Source organism: Ranitomeya variabilis, chromosome 8 (assembly GCF_051348905.1).
Source record: "Ranitomeya variabilis isolate aRanVar5 chromosome 8, aRanVar5.hap1, whole genome shotgun sequence".
NCBI lineage: Eukaryota > Metazoa > Chordata > Amphibia > Anura > Dendrobatidae > Ranitomeya > Ranitomeya variabilis.
In genome coordinates this window covers 41,217,929-41,238,912 of record NC_135239.1, presented here as the reverse complement: position 1 = coordinate 41,238,912, position 20,984 = coordinate 41,217,929, and the positions used below count along the sequence as shown (strand labels likewise).

The 20,984-nt window shown below is 45.6% G+C and overlaps 1 protein-coding gene across 8 annotated transcripts in view; it reads right to left on the bottom strand.

Annotated features, from left to right (window-relative positions):
- RASAL2 (RAS protein activator like 2) overlaps positions 1-20,984 on the bottom strand; it is a 260,823-nt gene that overhangs the window by 3,182 nt on the left and 236,657 nt on the right. For 5 of the 8 annotated variants that reach the window (XM_077275986.1, XM_077275983.1, XM_077275990.1 and 2 more), the window contains 9 exons: positions 19,232-19,376; positions 18,971-19,115; positions 16,962-17,198; positions 14,713-14,914; positions 11,845-12,044; positions 7,921-8,782; positions 6,223-6,360; positions 5,511-5,713; positions 5,339-5,426 (listed from right to left, as the gene is read on the bottom strand). In XM_077275986.1, coding sequence (XP_077132101.1) covers positions 5,339-5,426; positions 5,511-5,713; positions 6,223-6,360; positions 7,921-8,782; positions 11,845-12,044; positions 14,713-14,914; positions 16,962-17,198; positions 18,971-19,115; positions 19,232-19,376 — 2,220 coding nt within the window. Of the gene's footprint in view, positions 1-4,054; positions 4,083-5,338; positions 5,427-5,510; positions 5,714-6,222; positions 6,361-7,920; positions 8,783-11,844; positions 12,045-14,712; positions 14,915-16,961; positions 17,199-18,970; positions 19,116-19,231; positions 19,377-20,984 lie in introns of all 8 variants that reach the window. The other 3 variants (XM_077275987.1, XM_077275984.1, XM_077275985.1) reach the window with 2 other exon arrangements.

Here is a 20,984-nt window from a genome sequence, read left to right as displayed (position 1 = left end):
TCATTAAGCACCTGTTGGCATACTGACTGTCTCCATCATTAGGAGGCAGACTGATGGTACAATATGTTTTAGCAGTTCTACCAGGCGGATACAACTTACTAACTGGAAGACATCGACCACAGAGGCGTCCCTATATTCTGTCGTTATGTTCTAGCCTCGCTCCACTGTTGGTGAATCTAGTAACCCATTAATGATCATGGAGTGCCGGTGCCAATGTTACAGTGGGCATCCACTAATTGTTGCCCTATGTAAATAAGGGATGTGTTGCGTAGGGACAGCAAGATCGTATTCTCAATCGTTCTGTTCCTATACAGTGTTGTTTGCCGTAATCGAGAGCTTGTTTATCAGCAGAAATCGTCTGAGTGGGTCTCCCCTTTATGGCATGTCGACTGAATATGTCACAAATGTCCGATTGGATTGGGGTCACTGCTGGGGGAACAGGGCCTTGATGCACACTGTTAGGAATAGGGAGGAGACATTGCATTCAAGCCTCTGTTCATTCATTTCTATGGAAGCTCCGAAAATTTCCGAGCTGGTTTCCGGATGGGAACACCCCTGTGTGAGATTGCTCACTGTTTGGAGGGTTCCCAATAATATGGTGACCCCAACGCATCCATCTAGTGTGGCCTCCAGAGGTCAGGTGGTGGAGGAGGCTGGCGGCTGGCACACAATTCCACCGCAGCGCCACCAGATGGAAAATGAGGCATTGCACAGTGCCCATTGAAAATCAATCGGTTACCTGTGTAACGCATGGACATGAGGAGTCCTGAAATTGTTTGTAGAGAGGACGCTGATCAGTAAATCTCCACCTACCTTTTTAGGATTATACTTAATAATGGGCACCCCCGACCTGAAAGGACAGCACCCCGACCTGAAAGGACAGCACTAACGCACTTGTTCCGGGACTACCATTAAGGTGTGAACGTTCCAAAATTACTAATCGCAATACAGCTCTTAAATGGAGAAGTGCATTGAATGTTTCATTTTGCAAAGAAGAAAATATGCTGTGAATGGACGCAATCATTCAGGGGTCTACAAGGAGGACACAGAACCTAACAGGAGACAGTGTAACGGATGGCTTGTTTTCGCCGGCAGCGGAGGAGACACAGCAACATAGGAGTGAAGCAGCCAGAAGCTGGAACTGAAAGGTTGTTCTGAGCGTGGGTGATGGGAAGGTAGTGAAGATTTGCTCAAAATAAATCAGAAAAAAAATAAATAAAAAAAAACAAACATAAGGACCAAGAATGCACTGCTCCAACCCCATTCCAGCTCAAAGGGTGTGGGAGGGGAAATGGGGGGTATAAGCCTGCGGGGCTGGGTAACATACCATCCTTACACCTGCACACATTTACCGCAGCTTGGGACTCCATCGTAGAAGAATAAGGCGCCGGATTGTATATTGCTTTCTACACCACTATTAATATAACCTAGTAGATACATGACTGGAGAATACACAGAAACATACAGGATATAAAGCTCTCTACAAGAAACATGGCCTCTGGAGGAGACGGTGCACACCACATGTCCTATTCCTGCGCAGCCATGAAGATGTGACCCATCCTAATGTCGCGCTGATCTACATTGCTCTAAAGGCCTCCAGAAACATTATTGTTGGATGAACCTGCAGCTTTCGGCTGTAATGGACGCTATCTGATGTGCTTGAGGGCCTCCCACCTCTTCCCCAACTGATGTTTCTGGGTTGATAAAAGTTTGGGCATAATGAACTCCAAAAAGTGATGAGCCAACGTGCCCGGACAGGGTGTTCTCTGAGCATGCTCCGATGCTGACCGAGTGACTTCGGCGTGCTCAAATACTATGTTCGAGTCCCCGCGGCTGCATGTCTCACAGCTGCTTATTAGACAATCCATGCAGGTGTTTTGGCTGTCGAACAGCCGCGGGGACTGGAACATAGAGCATCTTTGTCATGCTAGAATACGGTTAGACCCGGGCATGCTTGGAGAACAACCTATCTGAGCAGGTTCGCTCAGCACTAGCTCCAACACCTGATCCTTTTGTTCCAGAGTGAAATAACTTGCCGGTGCCAGGGGTTTCTAGCAGCAGTCCCTATTGAAAAAAACAAGCATGCTCAGACAAACTGAGCATGCATACCAGTAGGGGAGTCGGGAAAGATACACTGCTCAAAAAAATAAAGGGAACACTAAAATACCACATCCTAGATATCTCTGAATTAAATATTCCAGTTGCAAATTTGTATTCATTGCATAGTGGAATGTGTTCATAGCAATAAAACATAACGATTATCAATGTAAATCACAACTAATATCCCACGGAGGTCTGGATTTGGAATGATGCTCAAAATCAAAGTGGAAAATCAAATTACAGGCTGATCCAACTTCAGTGGAAATACCTCATGACAAGGAAAATATGCTCAGTATTGTGTGTGGCCTCCACGTGCCTGTATAACCTCCCTACAATGCCTGGTCATGCTCCTGATGAGGCGGCGTGTGGGTCTCCTGAGGGATCTCCTCCCAGACCTGGACTAAAGCACCCGCCAACTCCTGGACAGTCTGTGGTGCAACGTAACGTTGGTGGATGGTGTGAGATATGATGTCCCAGATGTGCTCAGTCGGATTCAGGTCTGGGGAACGGGTTGGCCAGTCCATAGCTTCAATGCCTTCATCTTGCAGGAACTGCTGACACACTCCAGCCACATGAGTCTCACAAGGGGTCTGAGGATCTCATCTCAGTACCTAATGGGAGTCAGGCTACCTCTGGCGAGCACATGGAGGGCTGTGCGGCCCTCCAAACAAATGCCACCCCACACCATTACTGACCCACTGCCAAACCGGTCATGCTGAAGGTTGTTGCAGGCAGCAGATTCGCTCTCCATGGTGTCTCCAGACTCTGTCACATCTGTCACATGTGCTCAGTGTGAACCTGCTTTCATCTGTGTAGAGCACAGGGTGCCAGTGGCGAATTTGCCATTCCTGGTGTTCTGTGGCAAATGCCAAGCGTCCTGCACGGTGTTGAGCTGTGAGCACAACCCCCATCTGTGGACGTAAGGCACTCAGACCATCCTCATGGAGTCGGTTTCTAACCGTTTGTGTAGACACATGCACATTTGTGGCCTGCTGGAGGTCATTTTGCAAGGCTCTGGCAGTGCTCCTTCTGTTCCTCCATGCAGAAAAGCAAAGGTAGCGGTCCTGCTGCTGGGTTGTTGCCCTCCTACGGCCCCCTCCTCGTCTCCTGGTGTATTGGCCTGTCTCATGGTAGTGCCTCCAGCCTCTGGACACTACGCTGACAGACACAGCAAACCTTCTTGCCACAGCTCGCATTGATGTGCCATCCTGGATGAGCTGCACTACCTGAGCCACTTGTGTAGGGTTGTAGAGTCCGTCTCATGCTACCCGAGTGTGAAAGCACAACCAACATTAAAAAGTGACCAAAACGTCAGCCAGAAAGCATTGGTACTGAGATGTGGTCTGTGGTCCCCACCTGCAGAACCACTCCTTTATTGAGGGTGTCCTGATAATTGCCAATAATTTCCATCTGTTGTCTATTCCATTTGCACAACAGTATGTGAAATTGATTGTCAATCAGTGTTGCTTCCTAAGTGGACAGTTTGACTTCACAGAAGTTTGATTGACTTGGAGTTAGATTCTGTTTAAGTGTTCCCTTTATTTTTTTGAGCAGTGAATATGCAGCTATCGAAGATGTATTGGCTAAAACCTTGTGGTAGCCAACAGGCTTGATACTTGTGATACCAGAGAGGGGCCCTTTAGTGATGACTGTGGTATATTGACAAGATGGTGGTATTCCTTTTGTACCCAAGTACGGCCTCTGCTTACCACCCCCTGCGGTGCCCTGGATGAGCCATCACCCTGGCTGCCTGCACTAAATGTATGAATGGAGCAAGCAATTATGGGAATGTAACGTGGTGTGTGAGGGATGTCGTCTGTATACGTCTGTTACATCTACAGGGTTAGGGCTCAACGAGACCCCTGAAGAGAGACGGAGCTGGAATGTGTAGGAGGTCAGGCACAGGCCATGTCTGGGACACTGCTTAGCTATTATGCGCACGTCTTTTACTTGCCTGTTTGCGTTACACTCCCATTAATGACCTGTAATTTAACACAGTTGTGATGAGACTAATATGAGAGAGAAAGTCAGTGGTTATTTTTTAATTATTATTTTTTTTTTTTAATTCCTGGTGATGAAGGAAACCGAATCCCCACACTGGAAGCTTTGCCGACGCCATATAATGACACAAGACAGATGGTGTGAGCTTCACAGAGGACACTGACATCTAGACGGTGAAGTGACCCTTAAAAGCTGAGCCGTAGCTGGACTTCCATTTACCTGGGGTTAAAGGTTTGGTTGCTGTTCCTAGCACTACATCTGAAACAAGTGGCTTTATCCGCCCCCTCTCTGGCACGCGGCCCCCTTGGGAACATGCCCTGGTTGCCCCCTTTACCCTATCTACGCCCCTGCTTATATTGAACACGGCACTGAATACAATTTTACATTTACAGAGGGTTTTAGAATTATCATCTCGCCAACATTTTGGCCAGAAATAATCAGCTGACCTAAAAACGGACGGTATCGTCATACAGAGGAGGATTAGGTGAACTTCGACTTTCCAGCTGTTGCTGGATTTAAACATCTAAGCGGCCGAACTGGTTACCTAACTGGTGCTGCCCTCTGCTAAGGGGCCTGCCCATCACAGTAGTAAAGTAAGACTTCATCCCTTCAAATAGTGGGGAATTGCACGGAAAGGCAAAACACTTGCTCTCAAGGAGGATCAATTCTATTTTACCCGGGCATTCGAAGATCCTACATAATCCCTAGGTGAGAGTCCTGGTGCGCACTTTTATGAAGGGCGCATGCACGAGATCTCATTGGGGCAGTGCAGGCTGCTGGGACGCTTGATTGACAGTGCTGGCTTCTCCAGAAATCTTGCACATGCGCCATTGGTAAGAGCTCCGGCACGCGCGGAACCAGCTTTTATCCTGGAGTCGTTTTGCAGCCTGTTCTGCGCCAGTACTCGACGCACGTGCAAGACTTCAGTGGAAGCAGAGCTGGCAAGTGCTGTCAATCAAGTACGACGGGGGCGGAGACAGCCAATGACATGTATATGGGAAGGTGCACCGAATACCTAATTAGCGTCTAGGAATAAAGGACGATTTAATAAAAATGAGGAAACAGATTTTAACATATAAGATATGATTTTTTTATCACAGTCTTGGTCCCTAAAATGGAAAGTAACATCCAACAACAAGACGTAAATAAACTAAGTGTCAGCCGTATATTATCACCTTCCCAAATAAGTGAAGGCAGAATAAGTGCAGTAAGCTGCTCAGCGGGGGAAACCACATACCTGTGCATCGATGATCTTCTGCTTTGCGTCGATGACAGCCTGCATCTCTGCATGATCTTTTTTCAGTTCCTCTTCCACCGCGATGAGCCTGGAAGGAAACAACATGAGTGACGTGAGACGTGGCCTATATGCAGAGATCAGGAGAAGTGCGAGCGTCGTGTCTGAGCCTCACCTGCTGATGACGCTTTTCATCTGGCTGTCCTTCTCCTCCTGCTGCCGCCGCAGTCGCTCCTCGCTGTCCTCCAGCCTAGACTTGTATTCCATGAGCAGCTTCTGCATCTGTTGCTCCTGCACCAGGAGCCGCCTCTCGTACTCCTCTAGGCGACGGCTTGAAACCTTCAACTTCTCCTTTAGTTTGGCAATCTCTTGCTCATACTGGGAAGTAAAGCAGAGCAGGTTACTGGGGACGCAAGAGTCCGTTCTGTGGCACTGAAGATACAGACTGGAGTTTGTGTAAACTTATTATACGTCCGTTCTAACAATAACTTTATAATATGTTTACTGTAAATGATATCCATAACTCTGTATGTAACCCCTTTCTCATGTACAGCACCATGGAATTAATGGTGCTATATAAATGAATAATAATAATAATAATAATATGCCGGTCGCTCACTCCCGATTGGGGAAGTGGTTCAGTTTTGCAACCACAAATTAATTCACGACCGCATGTACAATGTTTCCTTATATTTGCGGACAAATGAGTAGATAATAATATTATAGACTATATTAATAATGGACATTATTAATATGCTATATTAATGACTATAATAATAATGGACATAATGAAGGATTACTTTAGGCTATTGTTGCAGACAGGCTCGTATCAGTACACAATGGACAGGAAAGCAAACCTCCTGCCATCCATTTATCTGTGCACTCACCTTCTCTGCAGGTTTTGCTTCTTTATTACTTTGGTCCACAGCTTCCTCTTCCTCGTCTTCATACTGGCCATTATTCAGCACCCACGCGGCGGTCCTCTCCACCGGGGACATGGTCGCTGACTCCACAGGTGACTGTACCTAAAGAACAAAAGACCACAGGTATAAAGAAACAATTCTCCATCTACACCAGTGACGGATGTGGAAATAAAAGCACTATTTTATTGCATCAGTCACTCTTTACATTAAAATGATGGAGCCAGAGAAAGACATTCAACATCCGTATTGTCTTCTGACATGTTCAGGTCTTCATGTTGTTCATAAACATGACTTTACAACTAACAGCCACAAGGAGGCAGTATTGTGCCAGCAGACTGCATCACTTTGCATACAAGTTCCTAGCGCGGCTTTAAAGGGCTCTGCAGCAGCAAAACTTTGTGTTATTTGAGTGATGCAAATGTTCGATATTTCCATAAACTGATAATGCTCATGGTATAGTACAGGTCTACTATTATCTTCTCTATCCCAGAAATCCTTCACCCGCTCGACTTCCTGAGAAGCAATATACAGCAACTAGGCCGATAACAGTGACATAGCTGTACGTCCGAGTAAGAAGCAAAAAGTTATAATAAAAATATACGATACAAGGGGATTTTCTCAGCAGCATTTCCCTTAAAGTGACTGTCAGACACAAAAACATTTACTTTTAGGCTTTGATTCTTTTCAAATAAGAAAAAACAAACCGGGGCGCAGGCCAATCAGAGGTCTGAGCCAGTTCTAGAAGCAATGCCTGGTCCGTTCGGAAATCTCAGGATCACTGATTGGCTGCAGCGGTCACGTAAGGCATCATCGTATGTTTCTCTGAATCAGTGGTCCTGAGACTTCCGAATGGAGCAGGCATCACCTCCTGAGCCAGGGAAGACCTCCAAAGCAGTCTGCGATAGATCCACGAGGCTGCAAGTAGATAAGTAGGTCTGTGTCGAACACCCATTTGCTCAGTATTAGAAAACAAAATTTTCATATATCCTTTTATAACTATGTGCATTGGACAATCCTTACTTACCAAAAGGATCCCCTGACAATTCGCTGATCACAGTGTCCTGCCGGAACCTCCAGCAATCAGCCGTAATCTGTAAGAAAAGCTGGCAGTAAGTAGTTCATTTCCCTGCAGCACTCCTACAGGGGAGATTGAGTATTACACATTGCTCCTTCAGATCAATGGGTTAGCTATGTAATGCAGGACAAGTCTTGTTCTTCACTGTGATAGATGCTCTTGGGAACCCCTTTACATACAGGCCAAGAGATGACGATACCGAACATTGAACCCCCTTCTATTAACTTAAAACTTCCCCAATAAAATGTATTAAATAAATAGGCCATCTAAGCTGGACAACTCGATTAATAACACACCGATAAGGAACCTCATCCTTAAGGAAGAGTGGACTGGGGTTACAGAGAGGGTCTTCAGCTCTGTCCTGAATTACACAGACAACCCATTGATCTGAAAGAGGTAGTGGTGCTGCGGGGAAACGAAACATTTACTTCCAGGTTTCCCACTGACTGTACTATATCAGTGGGGTCCCAGCAGGAGGACCCTTTGTAATAGCGATTGTCCAAAAGAAAACCCCTTATAGAAAGCAGAAGAGAGCAGAGAGAGGAGTGAACCGGGCACATGCCAGTGATAGATGCCCTCTCCCTTACCGGCTGCGTCTGCTGACGGTGAACGGCTCGTAGTTTGGGTACAGGGCTCTCACGGGAAGATGTTGACTGTTGTCTTGACCGGTTTCCATTCTGCACAGGCTCAGCGAGTAGTGTGGCAGAGATGCCCGACATGCTGCCTGTGCTACGTAAGGAGGCACTGTGTGGCAGGGACTGTGGGGCCTTGGCTCGAGCACCAAGAGCCGCTTGGTCGGTCTTTCGGATCTGGGCTTGCCCTGTGCTATTCTGTCTCGGCAGTGCTATAGGAATGGGTCTTTCCGGCATGGTGTGCCGCCTGCTGAAGTCCTCACTCTGGGTACTCCTTTTGGTGAAGTCTTCCATACTGCTGTTGCTTGGTCCGCTGAGGATGAATTCCTCACTGTTGCTCTGGCTTCGAGAACTGGCAGTGCTTAGGTTTTCAAGACTAGAGTCAACGGATGCTTTGGGCATGGTAGGTGGAGGGTTGTTGAGGTGGTACACAGGGTTTTGGAAGGATAGGGGCTGCAAGCTGCTCTGCTGACTCAAGGCTGGATGCAGGGGTCTCCGGACTTGTGGAGCACTTTGTGGCGTGTTTTGGTTATCCCGTAATTGCTTGATGGTGGCTACATGTGCAATAGACAACTGGCTGCCAGTTAAACGCAATGGTGGCTCTTGAACAACAGAGGAACGCTCGCTGGTATTGACTGTAGAGTCCTGCAGGTCCATCAGGGACACACTACGCCCATTGGGGAGCACATTGTCTCTCTCGTCTTTGTCAGAATAGGCCATGCTTTGCGTTGATGCTTGTTGGACAAGAAGCAATGTTTTCCCCCTGAAGTAGTTATCTGCATTTTCAATGGTTGGAGACTTCAGCTTCAGAAGGTCACTGTACAAAAATAACCTCTAATTAGGCATCAGAAACCGCAGCAAATTACCAGGTAAGAACTCACATAATGACATTTCTGGGATCGCTGCCCTCCTCAGCTAATGTAACCAAACTAAATGTTTAGCCCTGATTATAAAGACTCAATGTAATTAATGCCTAAAAGTATTAAAGGACAATAGTCCAGCACAGGAACGGTCACATCAAAGTGACGTCAGATGTAACTGATGCATGGTAATAACATCCCGATGACGGCGCCTGACTGCCCCAGGTGCGCTACGACAATTCCTTTAAGGGTTCAGCCACTTGGTGTGCACAGGGGCCAAAGCTAAAAGCTTGTGCAGCGTCTAATATGGGGCGATAGGGCTGGATAATGAAGAGACAAGCGTGGCTTAAGAAAGTGAGCAATGTCATTTGGAGGTTTTATCTAGAAACTGTAAAAGGAGTCATCCCATCGAAAACAATCATTCTAATATGAGTCGCTATTCATTTAAAGGGGTTGTCCGCTGCACAGACAACCCCTCCTCAACCTGAATGTTTGGCCCCGTTAAAATAAAAACACTTATACTCACCTCTGTGCCGGAGCCATTCCAGCAGTGTCAGCACTCATGTACCCGGGGCTCTCAGCACATTATGTCACACAATCCCTGCACCCGCTGGAATCACTGTCCCCGCCTATGGACAAATCAAACATCAAGAGGAAGTCAGAGAGTAGCCACAGGCCTGACTTCCTCTTCATGTTCGATACATCTGAAGGTGGAGACAGTGACACTGCGGGGGATTGGGCACAGGGTTCACGTGACATTACAGCCTCTTGTGAGTCTGGGAACACGAGTGCCAATACCGCTGGAAACTGGCATTGGAGGCGAGTATAGGCTTTATTATTTTAATGGTGGCAAACATTCAGATTGAGAAGGGATTGCCCTAGTAGTGGACAACCTTTTTAATAATCATCAGCTGCTCATTTCCCCTATAGCGACAACTAGAGTAAAAAACGTAGAATTACATTTAGCCATGAAGTTGTCTTCCAGAGCCCTTCGATGCCCATATACAATGGATGAATATTGGACAAACCACCATTGTTAGCACCAAACATGTAATGTGTATGATAACCTTTGATGGCGAGAGGGATTGGGCAGATAGATTTCAACTGACTTAAAGGGAACCTGTCACCCCACCAGGACATTTTTAGGTAAAAGAGGCACCTTCAGCAGCACTAAGGCTGCATTCTGTGAAGGTGGCTCTTATGTTTAGCATCTCTAGGAATGCTGAAATATTCACTTTTATAAATTACCCACCATACCCATATTGTGTCCAGGAGGTTTGTCTTCCCCCCCTGGCGTCAACCGCCTCCGAGATGTCAATCATCTCCCTCTTGCGTCTGTGCGCCGCCTCCTGTGTTCAAAATACATGCCCGGCGCTTGCGCTCTGCAATTATTTCTCGGGCATGCGCCATGCGCGCTGCCGGGAACTTACATCAGGATATCGCGCCTGCGCACAGCGGAGGCCCCAGATCCCGCCCCGCAGTGTATTATGATGTATTCACACTATGGGGCTGGGAATCTTGTGCCTGAGCAGTGGAGCGGGTCACTGTGCTCGCGAGACTTCGGCACTATCTTCAATGGAGCATGGTGACCAGCTCCACTGCGCAGGCGCCAGATTCCCAGCCCCGTAGTGTGAATACATCATAACACACTGCGGGGCGGGATCTGGGGCCTCGGCTACACGAAGGTGCCGGTGACGTCACGACAGAGATGAGGCGGCGCCCGGAGGACACAGGGGAATGATTGACGTCTCAGAGGCAGTTGACACGAGGGGGGAAGACAAACCTCCTGGACACAATAGAGTTATGGCGGGAAATTTATAAAAGTGAATATTTCAGCATTCCTAGGGATGCTAAACATAAGAGCCACCTTCACGGAATGCAGCCTTAGTGCTGCTGAAGGTGGCTCTTTTACTTAAAAACGCCCTGGGGGGGTGACAGGTTCCCTTTAATCTCTCGTTCTTGAGAAATCTGGCTGCAGCTTAGGCCTCTTTTACACTTCAGTCGTTTGGCGTCAGTCACTTCCGACAAAGTGACGGATCGACGGATCCGTCACAATTGTTGAAAAAACGGATGTAACGGATCCGTTTTTTTGACGGATCCGTTACTCGGGGGTTGTATATACTTTTTGGAGCATGCGCAATTGAAAAAACTTGAAAAAACGGATTGGGGCGACGGATCCGCCAAAAAACGGATCGCGACGGATCCGTCGCCCATAGGTGGCCATTCTATGAAATGACGGACGCGACGGATCCGTCGCGATCCGCCATTTCAACGGAGACAAAAAACGTCTAGATGAACGTCAATGTCTAGATGACGTCCGCTAAATTTTGACGGATCCGTCGCATGACGGATGGAACGGACGACCATCCGTCACAATCCGTCGCTAATGCAAGTCTATGGGGAAAAAAACGGATCCGTCGAAAAAAAAAAACGGATCCGTTTTTTGAGGAAAATGACGGTTTTAGACTGACGCCAAACAACTGAAGTGTGAAAGAGGCCTTACTCCTCTCATCTTACTGAAAAATATGCATGCTCGGCCAAGCTAAGCATGCATGTGTATAGGTGTTGGGTCAGGAGAGATGGTGGGTGGGCCAACAGCCATGTAACATATGCGGACAGTCTTTCACTCATCTGTGTTTCATGGTCCAAGTACGAACCATAATGTCTGGACCGGCTGTGATTCCCGTGACCCGATCTCAATGCCCCAATATATGTCTAGGAGGCTCTCGTGTCTGGGTCAGGATATACGCGGCCAGTACTCAGATCCTGGAACATGGATGCGTGAAACCAGCCTTAATCTTGAGCAGAGGACCTCTCTCTTTGACTTACGTATAGCATATAGACTTGAGCTGCCCACATGAGATGACCCCTTTCAGCACACTGACCAAATTTCGGCACTTATTTCTGCTCGCTGACTATTCAGCACAAATGAAAATAATTTGCATTACATCTGAACACATTGCATAGACCAGACCAAGAATAATCCATGTATAATACACAGTGACTATATGTTACTCACCTGTCTGCAGGGTCCTCAAATATTTTCTGGAGTCCTGAAGAGAGGCTGCCACTTACATTCGGAGAGGAGCTGTGCTCACTGAATCGTCTTAGCTGTTGCTGGATGGGAGTGGGATTGGTCAATGATTTGGTGATGTCCGTAAGGATACGTGGCAGAGGTCCCAGTTTTTCCACGGTGGCCTGTAGGAAGGAATTTTCACCCTGATTGGACAACATGCGTGGCAACGTCCGCCATTGTGATGGGGAGGAAGGCCAGGAGGGGTTCGGAGGGCAGGTGTTGTATTTGTTTGTTTGTTCATATGATTATGTAAGCGCATGGCATGAGCAGAGGAGCCATATTATCAACCACGATGTGACGGATGGAGGAGACGGGGTGTAGCCAGGCATCGGGGTAGGAGAGGGCAAGGGAGAAAAGGAAATAGAGAAGAAATTAGGACTGCTCAAATCCAGAAGGAAAATAATTAATTCATGCTTAACATAGCTAAAACTACGGCCATTCCAACTCAAAACAGACATGCAAAGCTAACGGACTACAAACATGGCAGGAGAGACGAGGGGAAGGTGGCACGGGTCCAGACCAGACGTTACATGGGCCTCTGTGTTAGAGAAGTGGGGGGCATGCGTCCATTCTAGTGACAGGAGGAAGGACAGAAAGGTTCATGGTGTTATGGGGAGGATGACTTCTCTAAGGAATCAGCCAGGTGTGGTAGTCAGTCTGTTACCGATGGATGAGGTCAATAGGCCATGGAGACACTGTATGTGAGATTGGCTGATAGTGGCGGGGAGAGAGGCACAACCGGTGAAATATGAGGGGGTATCAGACACGACAACACAGCTAGCGACAAAACTGCAAGTCAGAATACATACTAAATAGTGATGAGCGCAAGCGCTCAATACTTGTATTTGTTGGGTATGCACAGAGGATCGCGGGTGCTCGAGTGACATGTTCGAGTCCCCGCGGCCGCAGGTTTCACAGCTGTTAAGGCAGCCACAAAACATGCGGGGATTGCCTGACACTCAAGGACAATCCTCGCATGTTTTGTAGCTGTCTGACAGCCGGGAAATATGCAGCTGTGGGGACACGAGTATGTCAGTCGAGCACTCGCGATACTTGATGCATACCTGAGCACCACTGGCAAACTTAAGTAACGAGCACTTGCACTCATCACTAACGAACCCATTAGAAGAAAAGCAGAAATCATCACGGTCAATTAAAAAGCCAACTTACCAGTGCATAGTAAGGGAGCATTATACAAGATGGCATCATTTAAGGGAATACATCTTTAGGGCTCATATTTGCTCATATTTATGATATTCAGATGAGATCTATAACATATACATGACGCATCTTTGCAGCAGCTTATACGCATTATTTATTTCCATACACTGAACACTTGATTTCCAAAAATTGCTTCTTCTATGCCGCAGTAAGACACAAATCTGCCATTTAAGGTTATAAAGAGCGCCACTTTAAATGTCCCGTACACATTAGATAAAACCTGGCCAAAGCCACCAGTCATCTAAAATATCTGGGGCCCTCCAGAATGTGCCACGATTTGTTATGCTGGAGGACAGAAAGATCAGGCTGCTGGAATTCAATCTTCCAATCAAATATGTTAGGCAGGAAGCTAAAGCCGCTGCCAAGTAATTCTGGCAGCGCCCCTTTCATAGAGAACACAGAAGCACTCTTGTGTAAGGAAAGGGAGAGATTGCAGTCAGCCAGAAGATAGTTAGGCCGACTGCTCTCTAACATGTGTGGTCACCGTCCGGGTTTGTCTTCTCATAGACAACCCATTTAACAAGGGAGCTGAATGTAACAGGTCTGGGTCCCGAGCGAGAGCTCAGGCAATAAGCTGATTTTGAAAAATATTTCCGCTGCCGCAATGGGAGCTTACTATTATAAGGCAGGGGTATTGAGGAGCGCTCCTTGCTAGTGGTTCTCCCCTACAGGGTACACAGGGGACCATATGGACAGAGCAGGTCTTTGTGAGACATTTTCAGGTTACGGTCATGCGGGTCACATACGCGATAACTTTTTAGTCCAGCGTAGAGAAAATCCATAGCAAAAATTGACTCACATCACATACCGTCACTTCAGAAACTACTATTAGAAAAATAAATAAACATATAAAATAGGTACAACAAAAAGTATTATTTTTGTTCCTGTTTATTTGCTGATTTAATACAGTTATGTTAGGTTTATGAACAGATCTTTCTTAAGTGCTGCGGCAATGATTTGGTTAGCTTGATAGCGACAGATTACAAATCCTGTAGGTGATACAGAGCGGGGAGACTGCCATTATAAAGCTATAGAGGAACATCATGCTTCCAATGCGAACCGACTATCCGGACTAATTTTTCATCCAGAGCAGTTTTCATTGTCAACCAAATCCGTGTCATGTCACAGTCACCAATGTAATCATGGGTGTAATGACGGCTTTGGCTTTCATGTTAGAAGATGATCCAGTAAACGTTGTGGGGCATAATCACAGAACCCTATAATCACCGACATCTGTGCCTGGATGATGGGATGTGTTACTCATTGAAAAGTATGGGTGCAAAGTGACCTACCTACAAAATCGCAACTCCTATGGAGGATGAAACAGCTCTATAAACAAAGAATGCATTTCTATCAGATGGTAATGACATTTCAGGTCCGGCTGAATCATCAGCGATGGGTAGAGAACGAGGCGCTGACGATTATCCGACAGCGCCTCATTATCTATAAATGGGATGAGGCAGTGTTTGGAAAATCAAATGCAGAAAATCTAAACTTTCATTAAGATAAGAGATTTCTGGCCAATATAAATAAAAACTTAACTAGACATTTTCCAGGGAAAAAGGCCCCCGGTTCCTGTGTGTGTGTTACCTTATCGAGCTGAGACACCACTTCCCACAGGAGGCCGTGCAGGACTGAGAGCTCACGGCCAAGGTCGATGTAACCTTCAAATCCCGGCGTGTTCGAGATGGTATCTGGGTTGGAGATTTCTTGGAGAAAACGTTTCATTCCACCCCACTCGTGCTCCAAGAAGTCGTTCATGAAAGCCATGTATTCTTCCTTATTGCCAAATCTGTTTAAAAAGCGAGAAGACACTAAAGGTAAATCATACGGAGTGCAGATTGCACGGCCATCATGTGCGATGTGACCGCAGGCGGGGGATTTTATCTATGGCCTGTCATTACATGTTACAACGGCCCCATCAATCAGCCGTACACAAGTGCCCCACTACTGTCACGTTACATCATACACGGCCTGGGATCATCGCAGGCAGCAGGTGAACATCTCAGGTGGACGCACAGACGGCCCGAAGGCTGCGTGTCGTCTTCTAGACTGGCAGGCACATCTAAATGCTGACGTATGACCGGCAGGATCACATGTACTCAACTTGCTGCAAAGTCAAAGTGGATGAAATGCGATCAAATCTCAATCAAAAAGCTGCAGATATTTTCTATATAGAAATTGACTTGTTGCAGACTTTTCCCATTGAGTACCATTAGGAATCTTAAATTTGCAACAAGCCCCATTTTGTTGCATATTTCTTGCAAGTTTATTAAAATGACACAATATTTATTATTATTATTCATTTTTATAGCGCCATTTATTCCATGGAGCTTTACACGTGGAAGGGGCAATTATAGACAAGTACAATAAACATGAGCAAAATATTTACTCAAAAATAGTCCAAGAGGGAATGTTCTCAAGCACCAGCACAAACGTAGTTAAAATGTAGCCTTTAATCATAACGGGATAAAAACATTAGTGGAATGTGCACATATTAAATAAATCCATGCTTTTTGGGTAAAATAAACAAAACAAACCCAAAACAAACCCCATTAATCATACGGTTTTTATATTTTTTTTTTTACCTGAAATGTGTAAGAATTATGGATTTTTTTGCCCCACTGATGTTTTTATTATTATTAAAGGCTAAGCTTTAACTACTTTTCTGCTGATGCTGGAAAAGATTCCCTCTTGGACTATTTTTGGGGTATCTAACCTGGAAGCCAGACCAGTGCACCCCACCCAACCACAGACTGGTATCCTGGAAGTTTCCTGGGATACTTTTTCCAAATACCGGACTGGTGAGTGGAATTGACATTTTCTTAAAATTTTTAGCAATGATATTTATTGCTGCAGATATCATGTCAAAAATGGCTGCACATGTCACTTGTTACATTGCAATGGATAAAATACTTACAGGGGTTGTCCATTACCTAGGACAACCTCTTCTCGATCTACATGCTTGGCCACAATAAAATAAAAAAAAGCTTATACTCGCCTCTCGTGCCGACGCCGTTCCAGCGGTGTCGGCAGTCACATGATATGATAGATCATAAAATGATGACTGCAGTATATTAAGAGGATAAAACTTTGATGGGAGGAGGAGCAGCGCTTCTTGAAGGGCATCAGTGGTATAAGTTGTCATGCTGCAGATTTCTTAAGCACAGCATTCGTCAATTTATGCTGCGGGTGTTTTTGTGCCATGTGTATCAGATTTTTTGTGAGATCCCATTCACAATGCCGCTACTGTAATACGCAGCATATTTTCTGCCCATAAATCCACAATGATAAATTTGCTTTCGCCCCTTGGGAATAAAACCTTACAACCCCCCCCCCCCCCCCAAATAAAAAACCCTAAATATATTCAACTCTCCTGGAACTCAAATGACAGAACTTCCCTGATCTCCCGACATGATCCCGATGATGACGTGTCATCATAAGTCAGCGCTGCAGCCAATCAAAGGCTACAGTGATCACATGTAATTTGTACATTGAAGGAGGCCAGACCAGGCTACCATTACCCCAAAAGTGCCAGGGAAGGCGAATATAGTGTTATATATACTTCTAGCAGAAAATCCGCACTAAAATCCACTATTTGCCACTACGGATATCACTGCAGCAAATCCTCTCCTTTGTGATGCACATGGAACATTTTTGTTTTCAACATGGGCATAAAAGATAAAAAATTTGACAATTTAGTACTTATCAAGAAAATAATGTCTCGAGTTCCAAGTGCACTCATCCAGGACACTTGCAGAAATGACAATCTCTACAGAGAAGAATTATGGCAGAAGGTGACTAATAGTGGTTGGGAAGTGTTTATGGTCAACACTTACTTTGCAAAGTTGGCGAGGTTCTGGATCACCTTGGCTATGAGTGTCAAAGTCCGGGAAGTGCGATCATCAGGATATTCCTGCATCAGGCCAAACAGACTGGGGGACATGATTGATGGGCAGAGGAAGCGGAGGAACAGGGAGGCGCTGATCAGCCGCTCGCTGATATCTTGCTTGCCCCTATTGATACATTGTTGTTTCCACGATGCAAAGACTTCTTTCAGCTCCCTGGGAAAAACGCTGTAACAAAACCGGAGAAATGCAATGTGAGAAGATGAAACTCTAACGAGCTATAATGGCTGCACCAGTACAACCCTGGGAGCGGTCGGATTCGGTCTGCAGATCTGTGGTTGGGACTCTCCGCAGCTCATACATACAGATGACATTTAGGTTCGGCCTAATGATCCAACTGTGTAACTGGACAGGGCGAATAATATTAATAAAGAGATTATATTTGTCCTTTGAGTTTATGCAGCAACCACAGAACGTGCGCAGAGGTACACAAGGGGCTGTGTGTGATGTGAACACATCCGATCATTGTGCGGGGAGACAAAGGCGGCATTGAGCCCGACATAAGAGGCAATGCCACCATTATAACGTGGGGCTGCGACAATGTGACTGAGCTCGGCACGTGCGCAGACCGACATTTATTTTTCTTTCAATAGGTCCGCTATGTTCTTGACATTTTCGGGCTACCTGTGTTACACCATCTGTTATGAGGCTGCGATTTCCAAAAATCTCTGACAGCCTGCAGACAGTTTCCGAACCTCACTGCACCCGCGGCATTTCTCATGGAATGAACATTTAAAGAGAAGCTGTCATATTTTTTTTAAATTCTATTTATCTATGGAAGATAGATATAATCTCGATATTGAGCCTTGTAGGCTTGTTTATGGAGGTACGAGTAGCTGTTGGCCATGAGAGCAAGCTACAATACAGCAACAAAGGCGCATCTACGGAATAATTAAAGAATATATTCATGAAGTTTTTTTTAATGGAATCTTTCAACACGTTTTTGCTATGCAACCTGATAGCAGCATGATGTATGGGTTGAGAGCCTGATTCCAGAGATTATCACTCTAGGACTAGGTGTCTCGTGCCTCTTAGTCCAACCACACCCCCACAACCGATTAGCAGCTTTTTGTTAATATACATTGTACACACAAAGCAGCCAATCAGTGGTGTTCTCTTGTTTGATTGGCCAGATCAGGAGGTGTTTTTTTGTATCCAATAGGACCATTTTTATTTTCCAGGTTGAACTGGCCAACGTTGGCGGAACTGGTAGACCACTAGTTGACCATCTTATCTGTATGGGGGCTTTGCAATATTATCTGTCAGAGAAAAGGATTGGCCATGTTGAATTTTAAGACCAGATGCTTTAGTTCTCAGGGGTGACATGCCGCTGTGGCTAACTCCCCTCTCCGGATTTACAAATAGATGGGTTGAAAGGAACATCTGGTAGCCAAACGAACCTTGGGTCAACAGCTTTTGAAGGTGTAATGATACCTTTAAAGAACATTTGATCATGAGCTTACAAAAGAACAGAAATCCTTTAATAAGGGCCTCTCGGGTCTCCTGACATTTTTGATTTAATAAAAAAAAATAGCATTCCTCATGAAATTATAAATTCTAGAACATCTTTTTCCTATAACTGTGTTGTGGCTTTTCTCAATTATTCCTCTTACAGATACATTGGGTATTACCAATTGGGAGTTTAATCAGTATTTCCAGTATAAAGGTGTATGAGGACACACCCCTTTGAAAATGGGAATGTTAACACCCAATTGTCACATTATTCCTACAGTTCTAAGAGGAATAACAGAGGAACAACACAATGCAGAGTTGTAAGAAATAAATGCTCCAGAACAGTTACAGTATATTATGGGGAGTAGAAGGCGAGTCAGGAGATGGGACAGGTCCGCTACACATCGCACGTCCCCACATTAGGGCACAGGAGGCCATGTCCACACCGTGGTCTTCCTCTCGCACACTGGACTCGTTGGGTTACTTACCAGTAGGAATTGATGATTTTACAGAAAGCCAGCTCGCAGCACATCTTTAGGTTGCTCTGATGCTCATGGAGCTCGCTAGATGAACATTTACTAGGATCCACCTCGCAGTTCTCGTCTGACTCATACAGAGCCTTGATAAACTCCCCTGAGAGAGGAAACGGCAGATACAAAAACACAAGGTGAAGAATAGATGGCGAGCAAAAAACCCCAAAAACCTATAAATAAAGCAGCAGACAAGCTTTGCGAGAAGCCGACACTTACCGAGAGCATCGTGCAGGTATTTCTGTCCCACCAATTTCAGATACTCCTCAATGGCTTTAGTGGCAAGTGTATTTTCCCTGAAGATTAAGACATCGTGGTCACCGCACCGGTCCACCTCCGACATCACCAGGTCGGTCAAGAAGTCCTATGAGTAAAACACAGCACTTCTTTAACGTTGAGTCGCCATTAGATTAGGTTCATTTTTCTCTATTTTAGAAACAGCACCTCTCTACAATACACAGGCCGCATCTAGTATTGCAGCTCAGGTCAGTCGAATGGGGTTCGCTTCAATGCCAACCGCAATGTGGTACAATACACATAAAGCATAAATTCAATCTGTAAAATTCTCTACGATACTTTTTTTTTTTTAAAAGGTCTGTGCCAACTATTTACTTATGGCAGCTCCTGAACTGAAACACCTGGCCTGGCATACAGGGAAAGAAACCTTCCTGCGCAGAAGACATATATCCATGTCAGTATGAAGAAATGGTGAATGCTTTCTTTGTGGTTTACTGTAACCTGGACGTTATAGCTTTCCAAGTCTGGAGCATAATTACGTATGTATACAGAGCAGTGGCCACTGTAGATGCATTCTCTCTATTCTCAGGTACGCATTGGAATAGGAATCAAATAAATGAACAAACTGGGAAATAATAAGGTTTGTACATTTAACAATAGCGTCCATCATTTCAAGGCCATTAATTTACCAGTGAGGTACCGTACATAGTTACAGCAGTGGGGAGTTGTGGGTATAATCTAGAGGGAGATACAGCAAGGCGGGGGGCAGACGACGAGGTGGGGGGGGGGGGGCAAACAACGGCGAGGCGGAGGGAAAACAACAGTGAGGCAGGGGGCAAACAACAGCGAGGTGGAAGGCAATCAACAGAGAGGTGGGGAGCAAACAACAGTGAGGCGGAAGGCAGTCAACAGTGAGAAGGGGGTGCCAAACACAATGAGGCGGGGGGGCAAACAACAGAGAGGCAGGGGGCAAAGAACAGTGATGCGGGGGCAAACAACAGCAAGGTGGATGGAAGACAACAGCGAGGTGGAAGGAAGACAACAGTGAGGCTGGGGGCAAACAGCAGTACAGGCAGACAACGAGGGGGGCAATCTCCAACTGTATTCTATGGTAAAGGTGACATCCCATAATTTAGGAAAAAAATTAGCCATAGGAAATATTAAAAAATAGAATTAAAAAAAGTATTACAGATTGATTAAAACAGCCACTCCTCCATTGTCGATGCTCCGCTATTCCCTGATAGTGTTTGCTTACTCAACGGGTCACAAATACAAATAACTGGTGAAGACAACCATTGGCCACAGCAGTCGCTAAAGTCAGTGATTGGCTGCAGAGGTCGCATGGAAAGCATTTGATTGATGCCGAAAGGAAACCAAAGACTGGCCAGGAGTACCAGAAAAGGAAAGGCAGAGGAACTGTAAAGGGTCAGATTCAGCAAGTGTGCTTTTCAATTTCACTTTTATTTTTTTGTTTTGTGATATCCGTTGACATCTTTTGTGCCAAATTCTTCAAACTGGCGCACAGGGTTCATGAATTTTGCACAAAATAAAAAGCATGCTCGTCATTTTTTGGCTTTAACCTTTTATACAATTATTTAGCACAAAACGTGAAAGGTTCCAATAAAATGTTGCAAAATGTACACAAAACAAATCAGGCAGTACATTAAATCACAACAGGAATACTGTACATCTGTGCAAAACTTTTGCTACTTTTTTTTTGCAACTGATAGAAAGT